The 21,668-nt window shown below is 40.1% G+C and overlaps 1 protein-coding gene across 4 annotated transcripts in view; it reads left to right on the top strand.

Moving 5' to 3' along the window:
- Nucleotides 1-21,668, top strand: part of mast3b (microtubule associated serine/threonine kinase 3b) — a 43,944-nt gene that overhangs the window by 12,242 nt on the left and 10,034 nt on the right. For 2 of the 4 annotated variants that reach the window (XM_030082867.1, XM_030082869.1), the window contains 13 exons: nt 2,096-2,184; nt 8,696-8,768; nt 10,954-10,974; nt 11,309-11,387; nt 13,049-13,206; nt 14,680-14,755; nt 15,630-15,839; nt 17,922-18,023; nt 18,500-18,632; nt 19,483-19,550; nt 20,700-20,791; nt 21,097-21,305; nt 21,506-21,644. In XM_030082867.1, coding sequence (XP_029938727.1) covers nt 2,096-2,184; nt 8,696-8,768; nt 10,954-10,974; nt 11,309-11,387; nt 13,049-13,206; nt 14,680-14,755; nt 15,630-15,839; nt 17,922-18,023; nt 18,500-18,632; nt 19,483-19,550; nt 20,700-20,791; nt 21,097-21,305; nt 21,506-21,644 — 1,449 coding nt within the window. The remainder of the gene's footprint in view (nt 1-2,095; nt 2,185-8,695; nt 8,769-10,953; nt 10,975-11,308; nt 11,388-13,048; nt 13,207-14,679; nt 14,756-15,629; nt 15,840-17,921; nt 18,024-18,499; nt 18,633-19,482; nt 19,551-20,699; nt 20,792-21,096; nt 21,306-21,505; nt 21,645-21,668) is intronic. The other 2 variants (XM_030082868.1, XM_030082871.1) reach the window with 1 other exon arrangement.

Genomic DNA, 21,668 nt, shown 5'->3' with positions numbered 1-21,668 from the left:
AACCATTATTCACTTAGGGCTGTCTCTGTTGTGGGAGTTTAGGTTTAGTATTGGAAATGTGCAGAACAGCACAATAAAATTTACTATAAGCCAGAGTTAAACAATAGCGAAAAGTGTCCTGCGGACATGTTTAAAAGGTGTAAATAAAGCGGCTATGTTTTGGTGTCATTCAGTATTGAGCAACAGTCAGAGCTTAAGAGATAACAGTTTGCTACTTAAGAGGTCAAGGGTCTTGTTAATCCGCCCAGTGTTGCACTGTCTGAATGCTTTTGTGTCTTCAGGCTTGACGGACTCGCAGATGCATTAAGACAAGCTAGAGCACTCTATGAGTCAAATATGTCATCAAAGGCTCATAATGTTGGGTCTTAAATGAGTAATTCTACCGTGGTTCATTTTTTCTTAATAAATTGGGTAAACTTGCATCTTGATGAAGTATACAGTTTATGATTTTTATCAATAGTTTGCTTTAACAGTTCAATAGTATGGTTGGGTTTGGCTTTCTCTTATTAATCATCTGAAAGTGAGAGAATGTTAACTTCAAGGGACCGTGTTATTGTTGACAAGGGCTAATAAGAATGTTAACAGAAACATGCAACTAACTTCAGCTCATAAGATGCAAATGACCCTAGGAGACCATTCAGAGCTTTTTTTCTGCAAAAAGACGATCATTTGCTTGTGGTGACAAGTAGTCAAAGTTGAAATCTTGGTTTTTGTTTTACTCATGTATCAGCTGCTTAAAAGAAATGTTTTTTTCAGGAAATTCCTTTGAAAGTCTGACATCAATGAAGCTTTGTTCAGTGTGACATCTTTGTCGACTGATGTTTACATTAGTGCATAGTGTTAGTTCCCCTTTCAATATGCAGAAGATGGCAGCTCTGCTTCATTTGAAATTCATTATACACTTAACTACAAGTTCAAAACCTGGTAAGCATTTCCCAACTAAATTACTTTTGGAAAACAAAACAACAACAACAATAAAAAAAAATCCTATTTAGGTCTCTGCCATATGACAAAAATTGTGATCAGTGTGTATGTTTTTGAGCAATGTTGTTTGACAAATCTGACTGCGATGTGTGTTATTAGGACAGGATCTGGGACACCTCTGACATAAATACTGCAACGTGATGGTCTTGTTAAGTTGGTAGTGTATTATCACTTTTATGAAAAACTCCAGTTGAAATACAGAATCAAAACCTGACTGATATTTGTTGAACGTCACGTGTATTTAGTTTTCAGGCATATGATACATATTTTGTATGCAGCAACTTCTAATTGTTTGTCGAAAAAAAAAGAACAAAAAAAAAAAACCTGTTTATCGTTGAACATATCATTTATCTGACAACTTCTTGAAACAATCCTCATATTTTAGTGAGAAAGCAATGAGAAGAGCAGGTTATGTCAGTTTGTGTCAAAAATGCCCAACAAATTTTAAACTGTGCTTTTTGGTATTGGACACTTTCCCTGTCACACGGTCCGGTTGTGTTTTTATTATTACCACTTGTTTTTATTTCTGTCCCTGTAGAGTTCAAGGCTTCTTCACCAGCAGAGCAGACAAAATGCTGACTTATTTGGTGGAGTGGGTCATCATCGCCCAACTCCAAAATATTGGTATAGTCAGTAGATTGAACCAAGTAGCGCGAAGTTCAGTTTAAATGCTGGACTTAATGCATTCTCGCAAAAGAAGTTCGGTGTCAAGAAATGACATTTACAGTGCTGTTCAGAGGGTTTTAATATAAAAGCTCTCACACAATAAAACATTTCCTCCTGTCTGCCTTCTTCCACTCTTGCTAGCTTTTTCTGCTGTGTCATTGAGAAAATAAGGTGAAGCCTTATGACTGTAATTGGTCTAAAATTTGGTAATGATCCTGCATTAAGATTAATTTATTGCTGAACCCAAATTAAACCCAAATTTTGCCTGTTAATGCTTCCTATTCCCTTGCTTTTTTCTAGACAATTGTGTTGCGTTAAATCTTTTCATAGCCAGTCGTGCACTTGTGGTCAGTATGCAAACTACTGCAGAAACATTTGCATGCAAATTGTGTGTGTTTAGCCTGGCTATCCAATGACTTATCTCTTTCTCCTTTTATGTTTCCAGCTGTCGCAGCAGCAATAGAAAGAGCCTTGGTGTTGGGACGCCCTCACCGACCCTGTCCCGACCACTGTCCCCCCTCTCCCTCCACACTGGTAAGAGCCGATTAAATCCCCTCACAGTTTTTTTTTTTTCTTTTTCTTGCTACAGGCTTGACAAACATGACAGTGCAGATCGCCAGACTGGAGCTTAGTAATATTATCTCAGAACCATCCACTTAAAGGAGGATTGTTGCACAATCTTCTTCTGAAAAGCAAAGTATATTGTTGTGTCCTACCATTTAAAACGAAGAAAAAAATCAATGTCTTCAATGACGTTTTTAGTTTATAATTCTACACTTGCGGTTTTGGTTCATCTTGGTGTTTTTGTGGTAAGAAAAGTAATAGGACAATGAACCAATGACTTCATGTTGCATTTCACACAAATGTTTTTTAAACCAGAATTGTTTGACACAAAAGAGAAGATTGTTGAAAAAGTAGTACAACCGTAAGTAAGTAGAATTCCACAGCAGTTCCTTTATTATTTTTGCTGAAGTAAAAGAGTCAAATCAGGACTAGCATCCTCTTCTTTTCATTCCAGTCCAAACCTATTACTTACAGTCCTTATTGTGCCAGTGTTTTTCTTGTGCTGTATAAAGATGAAAAAATGTATGTTCCAATGTCTTTATACTAGTTTCTATCATGAGAATATACACTTTATTCAATTATATGCTGCACGTTCAGTGCCAGTCATGCAGGCATTATGATGTCTTTCTTACCTGTCTGGTGCTGAAGTATGTTTCCAGCAATGTGCCCATCCAAAAGTTAAATTGTTCTCTTTTTGTGCACTGAATGAAAAGACAGACATGTCGGTTTTGATCAAAGTAGTTTGATCGAGAGTCTGTGCAGCATTGCTCCAGGTCCCTTTTAGATAGTAGGCACGTTTACATGGCCCACGTATAATCTGCTTATATGGTGGAGTAAATGCATCATGTAAACGTCCGAGTGGATCCGCTTCACTCGGAGCGAATTGTATTTCGGAGCCGATTGTACAAGGTGGTGTACACCGATTGACAATTCGCTCCGTGTCCCTTGTAAACCGCCTGACAGCGGAGCGGATTAAACGGGGGAATATTTGTTCCGCGCATGTGTGTCCCCGTACGTAATGACGTGCGAAGTAAACGTGAAGCAGGACAGTCAAAAACAAGCAGAAAAACACAACGGTGGTTGAAAAACACTTTTTTAATAAAAACCCCGAGAGAACAGACACTGGAGAGGCGAGATGGAAGCAAACTGTGAAACAGCGAGTTGTATAAAGAGCTCTGTGGCAGAATACGAGTGATCGTCCGGCTGGTGTTATGGATTAACTGGTTCCCGTGTTAATGAATGACGGAGGAGGCCTGTGCAAACACATGCTGATTACAGCAGTTGTTAAAGTAAGAGTCACAAAAGACTTTAAACGTATACACTCACTGTAACTGTCGATAACCAACGTTCTCCAGAGCGACTACAAGTTTCAGTCATCTATTGGTCACAAGTTAACACGGGCACCAGTTAATTCGAAACATCGGCATGCAGAGCAGTGCACACGCTGAGACGTGCCGCTCGGCGCGGCGGTGCTCCAGCCAGGGGAGCACCCGCTCATTCAGCAGCGCATCATGGAGATGTTGGGACATTATTTGAGCAGATATCAGCAGATAAAAACACTCTGCTCGGCGCTGAGGACTGCTGCTGCAGACCTCAAAGTTCCTCGAGAGACTTTGTGCGCATGTCACAGAACGCTGTATAATCCGCTTCACCCAGGGTCCTTGTAAACGAGGATTCATCTCGTATCGCTTTGTATGCCGTACATGAATACACTCGCGTTTAATACGATTGTTTACAATCGGATTGAAAAAACTCCCATGTAAACTGGGCCATTGACAGTCACTCTCACCTTTCTTGGCTTTGTTCTTATTTGGTAATTTTCATGTAAACCATGAGGGTCCCCTCATTCTGTCCTCCACTTGAAACCCCCAGGAAACACACACACAAAAAATACTTTTTGATAATTACTGGTGATGTGTTATGTATCTGTATATTGTTGAAGTTTTTTTTTTTTTTGATTTATTAACCTCAGTCCTCATTATTCATAACAAATATTCATTTTCAGAACTTTTCCTAATTAAAATATGTGTCTGAAAACTCTTAACACCTTTGTGTTAAGAGTGTCTGACTAAGTGTATGGCTGAGTGTCTTTCGGTTTGGGTCTTTGTATCTGTTTTTGGAGGCCGTTAGGCAAGGATTGGCTTGAATTGTAGCGGTGTTATGCTTCTGCTAGCGTCATGGCTGGGACACCTGTGGGCATTGCGTCAACCCAGTGCCCACAGGTCCATTCAGTGAGGTGGTGCGGCTCAAGAGGCACAACTTCTTTTTAGACATAGTTTCCCAAAGATAGTGCATTTGGTGAGTGACCACTCTGTGGGTAAGGGTCTGGGGGCCAATGTAGCCTCTGATCTCTGTCGGGTCAATTGATTCTCAGACCTCATTTTTAGACTGCTCTTGCAAGTTTGTAATTTGGACCGGTTGAGCTCATCAGTGAGGGGGAATAAAATTTGTTCCTGGGAAAGCAATGCACACGGAATAGTGAACATTGCCAGGAGAAGGGGCTTAAGCATTGTGGTCTGGCATGTCTCTTCAGTAGTGGAGGAACAAACTGTCTTATTCTTTGATGTCCATCCCATTCAGTGATCTCTCTGTGTCTTTTAAGTTGAATAGGTTTATGTGTCATTATACAGTATGTGTCATATAATAAAACTGCAGATGCTGCTCCTCTTGTGCATCAATGAAAAGTAGGAAAAAAATACACATTATACAAATAGTACATATACAAGTACACATAATATAGTGATATATACACACACACACACACACACACACACACACACACACACACACACACACACACACACACACACACACACACATATATATAAGTGTTGCGAGGTAAACAATTGGAAAACACCATTTGCAGCGTGTCGATGGACAAGATTGGATTTGAGGAGATTAAAATACTGAAATCCTGGTCAGCAGTTGATGGCTCAAGGATAAAAACTTTTTAAAAGTCTTTTTAAGAGGAGGTCAGAGGGCATTTTCTGGCCTGTGTTTACAACCCCCTCGGCCCTGCACCGGCGGTGGTGCAGTGATTAGTTCCCACGCACACAGGTTATTCCAGCTTCCTCCCATGGTCCAAAAACATGCAAGTGGCATTAATTGATGACCCTAAATTTAGCCCTAGGTGTGGATGTGGTTGTCTGTCCCTATGTGTTGGCCCTGTGATATACTGGCAAACTGTCCAGGGTTTACCCTGCCCTCACCCATAAGTAACTGGAATTGGCTCCAGCAACCTGTGACCCTTAACAGCTTCAGAAAATGAATTACTTTTTATGACCCTCTATAGGACCCCTAGGTCACCAGCAGCCTCTGATCCACTTCCTAAGAACCCTCACAAGGTGTACCCTCTGCTGAACCTTCGCATTCAGTGCCTCATTGTTATTGGACACAGTCTCCACCACATCCCCACTGATGTGAAGCCAACCGTTTTGCATTCTGGTCCTGCGCAAGTCTACAATGACCTCCTTGCTTTTTTGCGATGTTCAGCAGCAGCTTGTTGGCTTTGCACCTCGTGTATAGTGCTTCCAGGTAGCTCATCGTCAACAGGAGGGCGAGGATGATGGCATCCTCAATGGATTGGTTTTCCCAGTAGGCAAACTGATGGGAATCAAATGTTGAGGGGAGCCTGCCCTTGATGTGATGGGAGACCAGCCTGCCAAAACACTTTGTCACAGCAGTGATGTGAGCGCGATGGACCTGTAGTTGTTCAGAGTTGCTGTTTAAAAGTGTTTTCGAGATTAGAGGCAGGTGGGGATGTAGCTGTGGACAGGGACAGATTGAATAACCTGGTGAGGATCTCCAAAAGGTAATCTGCACGTGCCACCAGCCCTTTACAAAGCGTATTGCCTGGACCAGTGGCTTTCCTGGGTTCACTGACCTGAGTTCACGCCTCACCTGGTGCTAACAAGGTCAGTGAAGGTCAGGGAGGGTGCCATGACCTGCTGACCTCAGAACGTCCAAAAGAAAAAAGCAATTCAATTCCTCAGCCAGTGAAGTGTGAGCTTTAACATTTGAGATGTTGCTGCCCCTGTGGATGGTGATGTGGTTTATTTCCCACATACCAATCTTGGATTCTTGTCGGTAATTCAGCCCTCGATTTTCCGTTTTATTGTCAGTTTCCCCTGCTTCTCCCCCTCTCTGTGCCTCCTTTTCCACTGCTTTTCTAGTAAGTACTGTCACTGGGCTTTGGTACAAAAACCATGTCACCCACTGTGTTATCAAAAAATAAAGTGAAGTGTGTTTACCTACTGTTGCACCTGTATAAACAAACCAGACTTTTGTTTGAGTTTGCATCATTGGGAATTGTATAAAATCCTGTGAGATGCCTCTAGTTGTAATTTTTTTGAAGGACTGCACATGTGAGGGCCTCTTTTCAGGTGCATGTTAATGTGGATTTTTTTTTTTTGTTTTGATCTACTATGAACCTTGGAGTTGCCATTTGCAGCAAAGCAAATGCACACATTCCTCCTGATCATTGTCCTAGTTCAAAATGAAAGCTTACACTATAGTTGCAATATTCCAATATCTCGGTTTATTAATGTTTTTCACCACATTATGTTATTACAATTAATCCAAATCGTTTAGTTTCACAAGCTTATCAAATTGGTCTGAGTGTTTGTTAATCTGAAAACAATATTCACCATCTGTGGTCTGTGCTCACTTGAATGATACCATGTTAAAAAAAAGAAGAATTTTCATTGTGTTTACTGCCGGAATGACTGGAATTATTTATTTTTTACTGAATTGTTATTATTATTATTATTATTATTATTATTATTGTTATTATTATTATTATTATTATTATTATTATTATTATTATTATTATTATTATTGTTAGCAGTAGTGGCAGTAGCAGTAGTAGTATTTTTAAAGCATATTAAAAAATGTTTACAGGTCCAGGTGGGTCACGATAAAAATGGAACCCTGACTTGGCTTCACAGAATTGGGTCTCCCTCAGGACATTAGCTGAGTTTTGTGTTGCTCAGATAGCAGATTTTCAAATGAATGCTTGTAAGCTGTAGGTCACTTGAACCTCCCACATGGCCTCTAATACTAGATTAAGCTACTCCAACTCTTGTAAACAGCACCTCAGAGAGCATCTGGTTCACGCCGTTAAGTATGCAGACACATTCTAGTAACCCAGGGAACACCTCTCAAAATGCAGCATAAACTTTTTTTATTTTTTTTTTAGTAGCATAATTTTGCATGGGCCACGTAGTGGAGCGGTCGTTTTCCCTCCCAGCAAGAACATCCTTTGTCCAATTCTGCACTAATTGCCTTTTCTGTCTTGACTGAAGGTTGTTGTTTTTGTTTTTTTTTTCCCATGCTGCCACCATCTTCCTCCCACAGTCCAATGAAGAGTGTGATGGTTTGATTGGTGACTCTTAAGTTGTCCATAGGCATGAATGTGTGTAATTATTGGCCTCTGTGTGTTAACTCTGAGGGGTAACAAAGTCCAATGTATACCGTGTCTCATTGGATAAGTTGCAAATGCGATAATGCAGGTATATATGATGAATAGATCGATTAACTCGTCTGCACAACCTGAGCTCAGTCAGGGGAGTTATGACACACAGCAGAAGTTGAATAATATCTGAAAATTGCTGCATTAAATTTAGCAAAATAAATGTTTGTTGTGTGAATTGTGTGGTGTTTGTTGGCCCAGGGGAGAGCCGGCACAGTAATTCTTGAGGAAGAATAAATTGGAGGTGAAGAAGTCGTCCTTGTCATTTGCCAGAAATCAACTTGCTCAAGGAATTGTCATTGTTGCAAACTTAGATATACCACTGATTGGAAATTGTTTAATTCAGTCAATAAAAAAAATGACTCCTCATTTTTATCCTTTAACAAAAGAAACATGTTTTGGGTTTTGGCTTTAGGCTTTATCCCATACTGGCAGGACAGGACATAATGACAGGAGATATCGGAAAGCTTGGTGACATTCTGTTTCCCGAGTAAGCAGCTGATGTAGAAACAGTTCAGCCCCTTTACGCCAGCAAGCAGCTGCACTCTATGAAAAGAGTTTTACTCAAGAGCTGCTCATAGCTGCAGTGTATAAATGTGCTCCCTTTTGAACTCAATCATCCCAAGGATTACCTAATCACAGACAGAGCAATCAGCTATAATTGAGTACTCATCCACTTGCATGTAAACAAACCCATTTCCAGCATACCCAGATCTCTAGACTGTAGTTATCCTAAGCAAGATGAGGCCTCTATTTGAATTAGGAGTGTTAACAAAATGTCTCATTTTTGGAAAAGTAACTAAAAAGATGATAAATTGGATCACTTTGAGGTGATGGCTAATGCTGGTTTTGCAGTGATGAGATGAACCTGCCTAGATAAGTCATCATCCTTTGTTTATTCTCTCTCTTGGGAAAGATTTATACTGCTTCGTGTCCTCTGTTCTGTTTTCAAAGCTTTGTTATTACCATTGTGAATAATGCCTCGTTGTGACTCGGTTTTTCCTCTTCCAGCTGCAAGCAGCCCTCTGGACAGCCCTCGAAATGTGTCGACCAGCACATGCCTCAACTTTCCATTCGCTCGAAGGTATGCACGCTCTCTGCTAAGAGCACTCACACTTCTTTGTCAATCTCCCTGTATCCCAAGGAAAACTACTTCTTCCATTGCATTTTCGGGTTTTTAAGTGTGGGATTTCATTTTGAAAGCAGTTTATTGAATAAACCAAATCAATGTCGGATAAAGTGAAATTAAAATGACCAAAGAGTCCACCTACTGGTGTGTGGGTGTACAAAAAATGTAATGGAACAGTCATTACTTTGAGGGTTGACTATAAATGATCAATTTATCCATTAGATGAATGTTTTGCCGCAGACGTTTTTCTACAGAACTGGTGAATTATACACTGGCCTTGTGACGCACCCCCAATTACTACTTAATAGAAATGTAACAATTAAACCACACCTGTAGCGTACTTACCCTGAAGTTAATTCTGGTTTTACTGTAAAGAAGAAAAAACATTTTGGAAATTGGTCTGAATTCATCATTACATAACAGTTGCTGCTTACGCAGATTGTGATGGATTTTATTTCAACTTCTTTGCACAGAAACAAAGCACATTTTCCATCCAAATTTGTGTTTGAACACCCAATTCGGTCCTTGACAAGAAAAAAATCATGAATTTAATGCACTGCGTAGATGTTATTTGTTTTGAGACATCCCTTGAAAACTGTTCAGTTTGAGTTGCCTTGTTGAAATTTCTTGAGTGATTTTTGGCGCACATTAAAAATCTAAAAGCTCTTTTGTCTTTAATTTTTGTTGGCTTTACTGTGACATAAACTTTCAAATTATTAAAGAAATACAACTTTTCATATAGTAATGTGGTGATATTTCAAAAGTGATAAATATCTAATAATAAGAAATTAACACTTAGAAATAAAGAATAAATGTGAAGTGTGAGCACACTGAGGGTTTCCTGACAGATTTGGTGTGCGTGCGATCGGAAGCTGGGAGGGAAACAGCAGCACTGACTCAGCCTGGAGTGTTCGTTTCATCCCGCTCCCCTCCGCCAGGTCGTCTTTTACAGTCCACTCCTCTCCGGGAGGATCGGTTCAGAAAGATAGAGGGGTCCCCCAAAGCCCACGTACATATCTTTCAGCCACGTTCCCATGGCAACACGCTTGTCTTGCTGCGGGCATGTGTAGCCTACGAGTGAGGCGGCGGCCTAAAGACACCCAAGAGCAGTCATTAAAAACTCATGAGCACTTCAGGTGCCTCATCCTTTAACACATCTGCTCAGAGGAAAGTGTAAAGAGCACCTTGACTGACTGAAAGCTATTCTCTCATCTCTGCTCCTCAAATATTTAGATTTTTTTTTTCTCAGCTGCACAGATGTTTTCCTTATAACTAATTTAAATATTGAGGCAAAGTCATTTGTGATCAGTTGATTCATACACAGTATTTTCTGAAAAAGGAGTATTCTAGTGCCAAACCTTCATTAGTCAACCATCAGCACAGAGCTACAAAAGATTCAAAGCCTTTACAACCTCTCAGTGCTGTTCTACATTTTCATCCAATGTTTGTGTTCAGCGGTCCTTCTGTTGAATTTTATGAGCTTCTAATGAACAAAACTCACAGAGGAAATAAATATCCTGGTATTACTGTGGCTAAAAAAAATACCCCTGTAGTGGTCATAATGCGCTTGCAGAATTCTCATGGCCGATTTACAACAGGTAAACACTAGTAGTAAAAACAAGTAGTTTATTTAAAAAACAAACCCTGCTTTGATTGCTCTGTGTGTTTGTGTGTGTGTCTATGTGTGTGATCTTTATTTTGCTGATCACACACATGGAAATAGCCCCAAACAATATTGCAAATTTGTTTGGTTGTATTTAATGGTGACTGTCACTTGAAATTGTGTTTGCGGGGAGCTTATAAGAGCTTGTGTGAAAAAGCTGATCAAAAATCTTTGATATTGTCATTGCTGCATGAACAGACTGCAAAATCCTTTCTACTTAAGTCAAGGTCTTTTCCATGGTGTTTCATTCTGACCATTTTTTTTTCTTTGTGTTATATAAAATATTTCCCCAAATTAGTTTGCTCACGACTCCTACTCCTTATATCTGGGCAAATGGAAACTGGCATGAAAAGCAACATTGTCAGTCCCAATCCTTCAGCTGAATGCCAGAGGTCACGGTTTCACTTGCACAAGTCTGCTAAAACTCACTGGAACTCTCTTTGCTTTTCTCTTTCTCTGTTTCTGTTGTCTTCACAGTCACTTGGCTCGTGCTGACAGGTAGCTTCTTTTTTCATTTTTTGCATCTTGTTTCAGGCATGTTTTATTTCATTTTCTTTTCACAAAATGTTTCCTCTGACCAAAAAAAAAAAAAAATATTGTGGAGCTGTTTTATGAGTTTTGTAATCACTATGCTGGCCAGAAATACAAAAGAGAAGCAGTGACGAGAAAGACAACCTTATTAGATATGATTAAGGAAAAGAGACATTAATTTCACGCTCTTGTAGTCATAGGGCTCCTCCGTCGTCTGTTACGTAAGGAGATCCACATATGAAATACTAACTAATGCCTATGCTGCTCAGGCTTATATAATATGCTCGGCCTTTTCTCTCAGAGCTGAGGGCCGGCGATGGTCCCTGGCTTCCCTCCCTTCATCTGGCTATGGAACCAATCCGCCAAGCTCCACTGTCTCAGTAAGTAATCCCCCCTAAAAACACAGCGCCATCCTCTTCGGTCAACACATGCCGGCCAGGCATTTCTGACACCTCACTTAGCCCAAATAGCACATTGGTTTATGCAATGATGAACAGCGGATGCCAGCGCCGAGATGACAAACCGTTAATTGTTTTCATCAGTCGTCTGCTTTGAATGAGTCAGTCTAGCAGTCAGTGAAACAGTGTGATAGCGAATACACACAGTCTGCGTGTGTGCATTTTAATGAGGAGATAAAGTAAAGTGTATTTGGTAATATTGTTGTTGGGTTGTGCATCTGTTTACATACACACATTGTGGTGATGATGGGCCACCATACAAAGAACATAGACATAAGTCCCCACCAGAAAAATAATTACATTGTTAGCTTAAGATGTGTTTTAGGTTAAAATTGAATTATGATTAAGATAAGGGTTAGGAGTTGAAAATGTATAACTAGTCTTTCTGTTGTTTATTCAGTCAAATACTGAGATTGAAGATACAATGAACTGGTGTTAAACTACGTTCAAATGAGTGTTTTTGACTCAGTGACACAGTAATCCAAGTCTTTAGAAAGTCTGCCATGTGGCGCTTAAAGAAACAGACATGTATTGGGTCGTCCTGTGTATTGGACCAGAGGTCAGCAGGAACAATGTGGCTCCTCAGTTGTCCTCTGAGACTTAAACCATAAAGAGACTGCACAGATGCTGTCCCTCTGCTCTTCTGTTCACAACACATGGGCAGTGAAATTTAACAGATTGCAGGAAATGTACTGTTCAGTTTGAGAGTTTACCCAGATCCTCAGTTGACAGAGACAATTGCTCAGTTGCATAGTGAATGATGCTTCTCCTGGCTTTGTCTTTTTTTATTTACACTGTGCATTGACGCCAGTCCACTGGCATCTTATCTGCAATCACATGACTTTTAACAAAGAAATCACATTAAATGCAGCAATCAAGGGAAACTCGTCTAAGTTTAAAAAAGAAAAAGTTACTGGGTCAAGGTAACTGAAAAAAAACTGTTTCATAATCTCTGCCTTGTTTCAAGTGCAGCTGTAATTACTATGTTTATGTACAGGTTTGTGTGTTTTTGCAATGTGCACTTAGGCCTCTCTAATGTAACACTGAGGTTAGAAAGGCAGGACAGAACCGTAGGAATGTCCTCTTTGCAGCTGTAGACACTCGTGGCTCCAGGAGTTTTTCGTAAGCACAAATTACTGCATGTAGCACCTTTGAAACCCACTGATCATAACTTGGCTGCATGAAATTTCCACCTGGCAGTGTTGTACTGACTTTGTCTTTTGTTATTTCATGAATTGCATTGTAATTATATAATTTGTAGCTTTGTGTCTAGTAACAGAGCATTCACATTTAAATTGTCATTTAACCTAGAACTGCTCACAAAATTGGAAGGAACTACCAGCTGCAAAATGATAGAGTCCATACAGACAAAATGATAAAATGAAAACATTGAAAGACGCCGCATTTGTTCAAATTCCTTTCACCTTAAGTAGTTTCAGCTTCTTCATATTGCTGTAAGATTTTGCAAATGGCTGATGTTTTGGGATTCCCCTCCCCAAAAATATACAATTAAAAAAAAAAAAATCCACAGTGGCATGACAACTGATCTGGGCTTGTGTTTTAATGTATTTATTGTTTTGTAGTCATCCTCGTCCTCTCAGGAGCGCCTTCACCAGCTTCCCTACCAGCCGACACAAGACGAGCTGCACTTTCTCTTCAAACACTTCCGCAGCACAGACAGCATCACGGACGAGGATGGGCGCCCTTCAACAGTCATACGACCTCGGTCTCGCAGCCTCAGGTAGATGATATCACCTTGACAATTTACTCTCGATGCCTCTTATATTATTAGTGTTTTTTTTCATTGACTTCTTGAAGCTCATGCTTTATTTATTTGTTTGTTTGTGAAACGTTGAAGGCCACAAACTGCAAAATATACCTAGAAACCTTGCATCGACAGTCATGAAAGATTATGAAATAACTTGATACTTGTTTACTAATTTTAATCTGTATTAGCATTAATATTACTCTCTTTATAGGTTGAGCAAGTGTCTGCTATTTCTCACCACCAAACCTCAACAAAATCTCAGCTTTATGTTTCACATCATAACAAAATTATATTTTGTTTTTGAGAGCAAACTTTATTTTTTTTTCGCCACAATTTGGATGAGATTTGTTGCACTTTGCCTTGAATTGAATGTATCACCATACACTGGGCGGCATTCACATGCCAGGATGTGCCTGCACCGGCACGACCAAGATAGGTTGCAAACAACATGCAGGATTTTGGCACCTCTGGTCCAGTTGCATTTACCTGTTGGCCAGCAGGCAAGTGGAGATCTGGCTGCCGAGCTGTGTGGTTATGACAACTTTTGCATGTTGGCTGTGCTCTGTGCTGTTTGTGTGACGCCTGAGTGCTCTGTGTTCTGGCACCATGGTGTGCCGTGTCTGGGCGTGCTAGCTTACAGAGTGCCTCGGGGATCGAGCTACTGAACTGTGGCTGGGGGTGGGTGGATTTAGGGTACGAAGGGCTTGATGCAGAGAGCCACGTTAAAGCTGCAGTGGCATGTCCGGGAGCAGAGATCTAGTTTAACAGAGGCGCCTTTCATGACCAAAAAAAAAAAAAAAAAAAATGGCTCAGCTAGTCTGTCTGCATGTGATAGGCTTTTTCTCCATCTGTTCTCTCTGAAGCTTCATCAAGTCAGTTATCTCTGTAAAAATACACCCATCGTATGGAGCTAAATACTGAAGTGATGTTGCAGGAAAGGACTAATTGGTTTATGTCAATGATTCAGACAGTTTGGCCAGAAGAAACCTCTGCTGGTTGGTGAGGAAAAAGAAACATCTGCGCCCGACACTGAATCCACCTCGATGACGGCTTAAGCAGCTTAGAGCCACCAAAATTTCATACCAGCCCACAACATGACTTTCTGCTGGCTGAAATAAAATATGATGTAAAAAAATGCAATGTGCAAAACACACACACACACACACACACACACACACACACACACACACACACACACACACCCTCAAAAGCTCATTCCCAGGCTGTGGGTTGAGACTAGTTTTGTTCATGGAGCTGAAATGAAGTGATTGTTGATCTTTTGTAAATAACTGTGATGTCCTCGATGACCAGAACCACTTTGACACCCCATTCGAGCACAGTTGCTTGGGAGGAGAGGTGCATTGATTTGTGGACTGATGAATGTTACGGTGGTGATCAATTTAAACCTTCTTATTAATGTTGATTTTTTTCTTTTTTTTGCTGCAGCCCTGGACGATCAAGTGTTTCCTTTGATAATGAGATCGTCATGATGAACCATGTCTACAGGGAACGATTTCCAAAGGTATGTCATACCCATTAGTAAACCTTTGATATGTTTGAACAATTGTAGCATATATGTGTATGCCACCACTACCGTTCTAGAGGATCATGGGAGAAAGAAAAGCCTTGCTTACATGTATTCATTCTGTAGTGTGGTACAAATCCCTCTGTACTGGTATGTATAAATTAACACTGACCCTTTATTGAGATTATGTCATAGCACAGGCCTATTCGCAAGTCTTCAGCATCAAAACTATTCATGTGGAAGGTAAACTAATTTTACTGAAATGTTTGAACAGCATCATTCCAGCTGTGCTCATTCACCAGCTCTGCACATAAACCCCCACAGGAAGTGGGGTGAGTTAGGAAAGAATGCAGAAAATAATGAAAAATGTATGTTTGAACTTTTATTTTGTGATATTCAGAATAACAACACCTTGAACAAAACCTCACTGAAAAGTCAAACCCCCCCCCCTCTTTAAAAAAAAAAAAAAAAAAAAATTAATCCGTCTTTGCTTATGAGCTGTGGAAAAGTTCAGGCAGTGAAAAGCAACTTGGAGTGCTTCACAAGTCTTTACAAATAAATTACATTATTTGCTTCTATACACATCTTTACATCTGATTGCACATGCATGTACACATTAACCCAACCAGAATGATTCACCCAACAGCACTTGTGTTATCTGTGCAAGTTGTCAACAGCTTGTAAAAAAATATGCATGAACAAAAATATTACTATTGTTTAAAGGCCTTTGGAGGTTTCTCAAGTGGCTCAATAATTAATGAATCACCATTAAGGATTCATCCACAAAGTTTTTTTTTTTTTTTTCCAATAGTAATTACTCTTCCTTTTGAAAGACTTCACAGTGGCGTTGTCGTGTTTGTCCCCCATGCAGGCCACGGCCCAGATGGAGGAGCGCTTGTTGGAGATCGTCACCCACTACTCTCCAGACAGCTCCCTCCCACTGGCTGACGGGGTGCTGGGCTTCATCCAGCACCAGCTGGTTGAGCTGGTCAGGGATTGTCTGGACAAATCCCAGAAAGGCCTGGTTACTTCCCGCTACTTTGCTGAGCTGCAGGAGAAACTGGAAAACCTGCTTCACGAGGTGAGGAAGAAACCCGCTGACGGATATCCAAAGAAAACATACTGAATGTAAACTGAACATTCTCAGTGTTATGTTTGAGCTTTGAGCAACAGCGTCTGACTGGCTAACATTCAGCCCTTTAACCCGTCACTCAGATGTGATAAAGTTACGAAAGGGGATTGATTGAACTGGACTGTTATGTGCAATCAAGCCCATCACTCAATATCCATCCAATAGCCGTAGGCAAACACAATAGATCTGGTTGTGGAAATTCTCCATGATAGTGAGCAACACTTTAGTCACAAGTTTTTTTGTGTTGTGATAAAATATCAGTTTCTATAGCAACCTCCACCAGTGTTTCTGAGCATGCTGTCAGACAGAAGGCATTGCCGACTCCCTGCACCTCCAGCTGAACTGATAAGTCTGTTCTCATGCAGAGGAACAAACACACGAGCTTGGTTTTGTGGCCACTTTGTTAAATCGCTGAACAGTTTCATGGATAAAATGTTGCTTTCCGTCCTCAGCGCTTACTGTTTGACATTGAAATAAATCCCATTTCACAAACAAAATGAAAAGTCACACGGCTTACTTGCCACTGTTTTACCAGAAAATGACAACATGGTGGAGTTGAACAGGGCCTTCTCAGCTTATCTGTCTGCAGCCATGAATGAAAAACCCATTTTGTGCAACACAGCGGTTCTAAGGGCAGCAACTTGGTTTAAGCAGGCAAAAGTTGTTGTGAAAAACAGTACAAAGGAGCAACGCCTGCAAAAACAAGACGAAATGATTTCAGCGTTGCAGCACAGAACAAGATTATCTAGTGAGTCTGTGAGGATGATGTGTTTTCTACTGCATGGTACACAGGACAGGGCTGATCTTCTGACTTTCAGATAACAGAACTGTCATATTTCACTTCGACATCAGGATTGATTAGGATTGATTATAACTCTGATGAGCTTGCATATGAGCAGAGCGTCAATAGGAAGAGTAAGTTAAAGTTAAGGGACAAAGTTACTTCCAACAAGGGACAAAAGATTAGGCCTTTTTTGGACTGCTCTTAATTTCAGACTTTTTTGTAATAAACAAAGTTTGGCACCTGCTGAAGCGTCATGAATGTTTTCTGCCTACATATTCTTATTCAAACATCAAATCAAACTTAAAATGAGACAAACTGGCATGAATAGCCGAGGTTTTGCTGGGAGGCTTTGGGTCTATCATAGCCCATTGTTGTTTGGTGTAATCATCGGTGATTTGTTGAAAAGATGCTTGCTTTATGAAAAAACAAGGAACAACTGATCAACCGACAAGAATACTGTTAAATTGCCGGATCAATAGGTTGTATCGATACAAGTAGTGGTACTAAAGAATTCTTAACACTATCCTTAACACTATCCGTCCCTGGGGTCGATACTGACTCCATGCTGCCTGTATCGTATGGATGAGAGGAGCGAGTGTGTAACTAGTAGTCATTGTCTCAGCTTCTTACTCCCAGTTCTCTATAAGAAAAGCTGTGAATGACTCATTAAGGCTCCACCTAGTGATTATTCTGTAATTCCTCTGCTTTAGAGTTGCGTCACTGATATATCCATTCAGTCAGGCAGGCAGGCTGTTTTCATCCTTCATCCTTCATCCTGATGCTGCCCGACAGTGAACACTGTGCTCCATACATTCACACCTTGTTTGACAAACTAGTGCCTCCAAGTGAAACTCTGTCAATACATTTTGATTGCTTAACCAACTTTACTAAGCACTGATGAGTTGTTTTACACTTTCAGATTATTCCGTTTCAAAAATAAATGTGTTGAAGTGAAGTATTAAAAACTCCCACCTTTTATCTAAATATTACAGAAGCAGAAACATGAAATCGTTACATCAATTTGTTCCTTTTCTCATTTTGAATTCTTTTCTTGTTTCAGATGCGAAGTGAATTTCGCACTTCCTCTGCCCAAGAAAACAAACAACTTCATGTAGTACTAGTTTGACCAACACTTTTGAGGGATTTAATTTTCATGTTTTGTTGTAAATTGTTGGAGGTAAAAATACCACAAGTTACGTTTTACACTCTTTCACTCTTTTTTTTTCTTTTTCTGCGCTGTTTTTCAGGCATTCGAGCGCTCAGAAAGCGAGGAGGTCAGCGTCATCACCCAGCTGGTGAGGAAGATCCTCATCATAATCTCCCGGCCGGCTCGCCTCCTTGAATGTTTGGTAAGCTGCGGTTAAGAAAATCTCTTCCTAATTGAAAATGAGATTAACTTGATTGAAAACGGATGAAAGTCGGTTCGCTTTAAAGCAGCACTGAAATTACATTCTGATAGAATGAGAGTGTGTGCACCACAAAATGAAGAGAATATTCCTTTTAAGAATAAATTATTCCTGATCAGCAAGTGAATAAGTAAATGTTTTGTTGTGTTTGTTTTTTTCTTTTTATCTGCTTAGTATGCTTGAGGTAGGGTTGTATTTGTTTAATGAGTTGTGTCATAGTGTTTATACTTGAATGATCTTAATGACTTTTCTTTTTTAAAAAACTGAGGTAGTTAATCAAAAGCAAGTAAACTTGCAGGCTTGCTGATGAACTATCTATCATCTTTCTAGGCCTTTGTGTCATGTCATTTATACACATTAGCTGTTGTTTTTTAACTTTTATTTTAGACACATTGATCACTTTCTGCTGTCGCTTCTAGGAGTTTGACCCGGAAGAGTTTTACCATCTCCTTGAAGCAGCGGAGGGTCACGCTAAAGTCGGCCAGGGGATCAAGTCGGACATCCCACGGTACATCATCAGCCAGCTGGGTCTTACCAGAGACCCGCTAGAAGGTAGGAAAACTCTTTCTCATCATATTAAGCTTTAATCCTCTCGAATACAGAGTCATTCAAGCGAAGTGCACTCGCCGCCTGGCAGTATTTCTCCTATATCAGGAAAGTCACCGATGTTGATGGAACTGTTTATTTCAAGGCGACACCAAGTAGTTTCAGATGTCTCGTAACACACGCCATCTTTATTTTCTGGTGATCTCAACACATTATTGTGAACATAACTTCACACCGGCAACACATAGTGAGACTGTCATATCACCGTCTGCCCACATGGAGGAAACGATCTGGGTTAGATTTCACCATTAATTATCATTTCCACAGTTTTCTTGAATAGCTGTAAGTCACATACTCTTCAGGATAAGAAGCTGAAGTAAATATTGCAGATTAACTTGATTCATACAGTGACAGATGCATTAATGATAATGATGAAGAATCTAAATGCCTGGTTCATTTCTCAAATGAAAGGAAATGGCTTTAAGATACTAGAGGAATGTGTTGTATTGTGCTGTTTGTCCAACAAAGTGATTCAGTGGTGACATCTGAGCAGTTCAGCCTGCTGATGGAAACCCAGCAGTGCAGCTTGACATTCAAGTTAAGTCACCCCGGGGATTTTTAGAGGTTCATAAAAGTTTTACAGCCATACTTCCGAGCTGAAGGAAGCAGGTATGTGTGCCTGTCCTAAATATTTACAGCACCGACAACAGAACAGACGGCATCCAGATACCAAATCACCGTAGTTTTCTAAACATTTTGTAGAACTGTGTCTCCCACATGTGTCTCGCATTTGGAGGAGCTGAAGAATAAACCCAGTAATACTGTATTCATCTCTGTCTCCTTCCGTTGTCTCTAGAAATGGTGCAGCTTGAGCAGTATGATGCCAGTCCCTCGGTGACGGTGGAGCCAGATGCTAATGTGGAGGTGAGCCTCACTTTTCTTGCATTTCATGTATTTAAAGAGTATTTGGTTTTAAAAAAATATACCCTAATCGGTTATACTTATTCTGTTTGGCTGACATACATTGCTATAAACTGTGTGTTTTTTTTTTTAACTCTCAAGAAATCTGGCAGCTAATTTTGAAACGGATGTGTACGTGTACATGGTAGCTGAAGCTTTATAAGAAGCACTTTACGAATCAGTAAATCAGAGAAAATGTTTCAGGAAGTTACAAAGTCATATTGAGCTGCTTCACGCTGCAGTGTGTAGTTGCAAAGCAACAAAGTCAGTGGCGTAAATCATCACAGCCGTTACACTGATATTAATAGCAAAGAAAGAGTTCATTAGTAGAGAGAGCTGGATCCTTTGTTGTTTGGGGTCACTTAACCGTGTGGAGTGAGTGAATGACTGTAGAAAAGAAGAGGACTGAGCCTGATATCCACACATGCACAAAACACATTCACACACACCGTCACCCTGAAGCAAACCCTCCACTGGAGTGACTGTGTTTAAATAAGGACTGTGCTGTATGTAATATTACCTGGTGGCTTGGACGCTGTTTTTTAACTTGAAATTCGCACATTCATTTCTTTTTCTATTTAAAGCACTCTTTAATTGACAAGGTTTTCTTTTGTTCGTTCTTTGTATGCAAAATTGCTGTAAAAGGCCAATCGGATGATATTACAGACACAAGACAAGCCAAGTGTCTTAAGATCAGTGCAAATTGAAGTGTGGTGGAAAACATGTCAAAATGTCAGTAAATGTTCAGTTTCAGGTGTTGTTAAAGGAAAAATAGATGCTGCAAAACCACAAATCATAAATTACTGGTGCCAATGAGCATTCATAAAGAGAGTGGGTATTTCAGTAATTCTTCAAATTTTTTCAAAATTAAATGAAAGGGTTATTGTAAAATTGAGTGTTATGTGAAAGTCAGTTTGTTTTGACGGTCCAGAATTTCACATTTATTTGAATAAGAGCATTCTATATTTGGTTGTTTACCTGTAAGAGGGCTCATGTTGCACTGCAGGAGAAAATGGCCAAACAGACAGTATACTGCAAAAACCAGTTACATTATTTGTGCTTTTGTTGTGCTGAGAAATTCCCAAGCATCATGTTTTTGCTGTATCTTTGCAGAATAAGGCTCCACAGACACTGACTCCAACTCGACGGAAACCTCTTGAGAGCGATTTTGAGACCATCAAACTCATCAGTAATGGAGCTTACGGGTAGGAAAGAACATCCATGGTTTTCAGTGATCTATTGTACTTGTTTTTTTGTTTTTTTTAACACTGTTGTTTTTATTGTGAAAATAGACTTAAGGATTCAAAGAGATGCCTGAAAATACCTTTGAAAAATCCTTTTTCACTTCTGCTTTCTGCCCTCAGTGAAAACTTATAACAGTGCAGAATTTAACGTTTAACTTTCTTTCGACTGAATGATTAATTGCAATGTGGTTGGCTTTGTTTTCAAAGTAAATATCTCATTACAGCTCTCCTGATGGTGCTTTTATAAGTTTTATTTTTCTTGGCAGGGCTGTGTATCTCGTCCGTCACAAGGAAACACGGCAACGGTTTGCCATGAAGAAGATTAATCGGCAGAACCTCGTGCTGAGAAACCAGATCCAGCAGGCGTTTGTGGAGCGAGACATCCTCACATTTGCTGAAAACCCCTTTGTTGTTTCAATGTTCTGCTCTTTTGAGACACGACGCCACCTCTGCATGGTGATGGAGTATGTAGAAGGTGAGAAGGATGATGGCGGCGATTGACGTAATGTAGAAGTTTCCGAATAATAATGGCTTATAGAGACAATTGAATATGGAAACACCTCAATTCTCTTTCATTTGTTTCTAGCAGCTAATACTTTCAGAACACATGGGGCTTGTCCTGCATTCACTGCTTTTTTTTCAGTTTGTGGTTTTAAGTATTTCTATTCTCTGAAGGTGGAGACTGTGCCAACTTGCTGAAGAATATGGGCCCATTACCTGTTGAGATGACCAGGTTGTATTTTGCTGAAACCGTTCTGGCTCTGGAGTACCTTCACAACTACGGCATCGTGCATCGAGACCTGAAACCTGACAAGTAAGAATGGAAAAACCATCTGGG

This window comes from Salarias fasciatus, chromosome 23 (assembly GCF_902148845.1).
Source record: "Salarias fasciatus chromosome 23, fSalaFa1.1, whole genome shotgun sequence".
Classification (NCBI taxonomy): Eukaryota; Metazoa; Chordata; class Actinopteri; order Blenniiformes; family Blenniidae; genus Salarias; species Salarias fasciatus.
Note: the sequence above shows the minus strand (reverse complement) of the source record. Positions and strands in the feature narration are given on the sequence as shown.